This window comes from Aplysia californica, unplaced genomic scaffold (genome assembly GCF_000002075.1).
Source record: "Aplysia californica isolate F4 #8 unplaced genomic scaffold, AplCal3.0 scaffold00003, whole genome shotgun sequence".
In the NCBI taxonomy this organism is placed as follows: domain Eukaryota; kingdom Metazoa; phylum Mollusca; class Gastropoda; order Aplysiida; family Aplysiidae; genus Aplysia; species Aplysia californica.
Genome location: NW_004797273.1, coordinates 2,215,685 through 2,217,561, shown reverse-complemented (window position 1 = coordinate 2,217,561; position 1,877 = coordinate 2,215,685). Strand labels below are relative to the sequence as shown.

Here is a 1,877-nt window from a genome sequence, read left to right as displayed (position 1 = left end):
GGCGTGTATGTATGGATGTGTATGTATGTATATATGTGCGTATGTATGCATTTATGTATGTATGCATGCATGCGTGCTTGCATGCATTTACGTACTTGCGGACGTACGTATACGGGCAGACGAACAGATGGACGGGCAAACTGACGGACGGACACACGCACGCACGCACGCACACACGCACGCACTCACGCACTCACGCACGCTCGTACGCAGTCACACACAACACGCACAAAGACACGCACGCACGCTCTCACGCCGCACGCATGCACGCACGCACGCCCACACGAATGCACGCCTTGTGTCAGCCTGCCTGTCTACCTGTCAGCCTGCCTGCTTACCTGTCTGTCTGCCTACTTGTCTGTCTGCCTACCTGTTTGTCTGCCTACCTGTCTGTCTGCCTACCTGTCTATCTGTCTGTCTACCTGTCTGTCTGTCCTTCTTTGTCTTCCTATCTGCCTCGGTGTCCGCCTGCATGCTTGTGTGTGTGTGTGTGTATGTGTGTGTATGTGTGTGTGTCTGTGTGTGTGTGTGTGTGTGTGTGTATGTGTTTGTATTTCACTTTTACATGCACTTGTGTGTAGGAGCAATTTCAGAAGAAGATTTAAAATTAAGATAGAAACGAAGTGAAATGTGACCAGGAAAGAGGTGGAAAATAATGATAACAGGGAACAAAACTGAATGTGCGTTTTTGGAAAAAGCATAATTTTTTTTCTAGTGGTTTCTCTGTGCCCTTGGTTTGTTCATCTTTCACAGTCTGCACCCGTGAGTGGTTTGTGGGTGCTCTGGTATGGTTTGCTTCTTCTTTCCTATCAAACATCTATCGTCTTTTTCTCCCTTCCTTCTTTTTTGTTTTTGTTACTCTCTTGTAACACCTCTAATCTTCAGCACATATATGAACTTATTGTGTTGCAAGTGCCGTAAAACTTTTACTAAAACTAAACAGACTGCTCTGGGGTGCTTTGTTGGCTCCGTTGGTATCATATTGAATTTCACAGTGGGTAGCCCTGGTTCGAATCCCAGACTTGTTGTTCTTGAGCTTGTGTTGGGTTGGGTTGGGTTTTTTTCAGTTTTCAAGACATTCAAGCCTATCTAGCTCGGTACTATCGGAGACGGACGTTTAATTCAAAGGTCCAGCCTCTGAAATGACCTGATAGTGTTGATTAGGGCCTTCAACCCATACCTTTACTTTACACTTACAACTCTACACGCAACACGACATTTGAAAGTATGATGTGTCCAATGCAGCATAAAAATCATTTTAGGAACGAAGAAAAAAAAGCTAAAGTTAGTTCATGTCTTTTTACGCCTTTTCCCTTTTTCTGATGGACGTTTGCTCTATGTCGCTGTTTTAGGGAATCAGTTACTGAAAGACCTAGAGGATGCAAAGCTGTCGAGGCAGGACCAAGAGAAGGAGCGAGAGGAGTTGGTGAAGAAGGCCAAGAGTATGCAGCACAAAACTACCAACAGGAGAAATGAAGGTTGGTTCTGGTTTTGTTTCTTTACTCTCACCTTTGTATCTTTCTGTTTCTGTTTGTTTGTTTTTGTTTTTGGTAGCATAAAGGATTAAAATAAGTTGCGGGGAGGGGGGGAGGAGGGTGTTAACAATCCGTCAATTAAATTTGCTGTTCCGACTAAAACTACTACTCATATCTCTCTCTCTCCCTCCCTCTCTCTCTCTCTCTCTCTCTTTCTTTCACTCTCACCCCCCACACCCCTCATTTCTCCTGTTTCTCTCTCCCCTTCTTCCCCATCTTTTATATCTCTATCTCCCTAACTGTTTCTTGTTTTGTCCTGGCCTCCCTCTCTCTCTTTCGCTCTCTCTCTCTCTCTCTCTCTCTCTCTGTCTCTCTCTCTTTCTCTTTCTCTCTCTCTCTCTC

General features: G+C 44.8%; 1 protein-coding gene across 1 annotated transcript in view; it reads left to right on the top strand.

Annotated features, from left to right (window-relative positions):
- Positions 1–1,877, top strand: part of LOC101852658 (zinc finger CCCH domain-containing protein 13) — a gene marked incomplete in the record, with an annotated part of 78,502 nt that overhangs the window by 61,295 nt on the left and 15,330 nt on the right. The window contains 1 exon segment of the mRNA XM_035968254.1: positions 1,353–1,478. Within this exon segment, the coding sequence (XP_035824147.1) occupies positions 1,353–1,478 (126 nt within the window).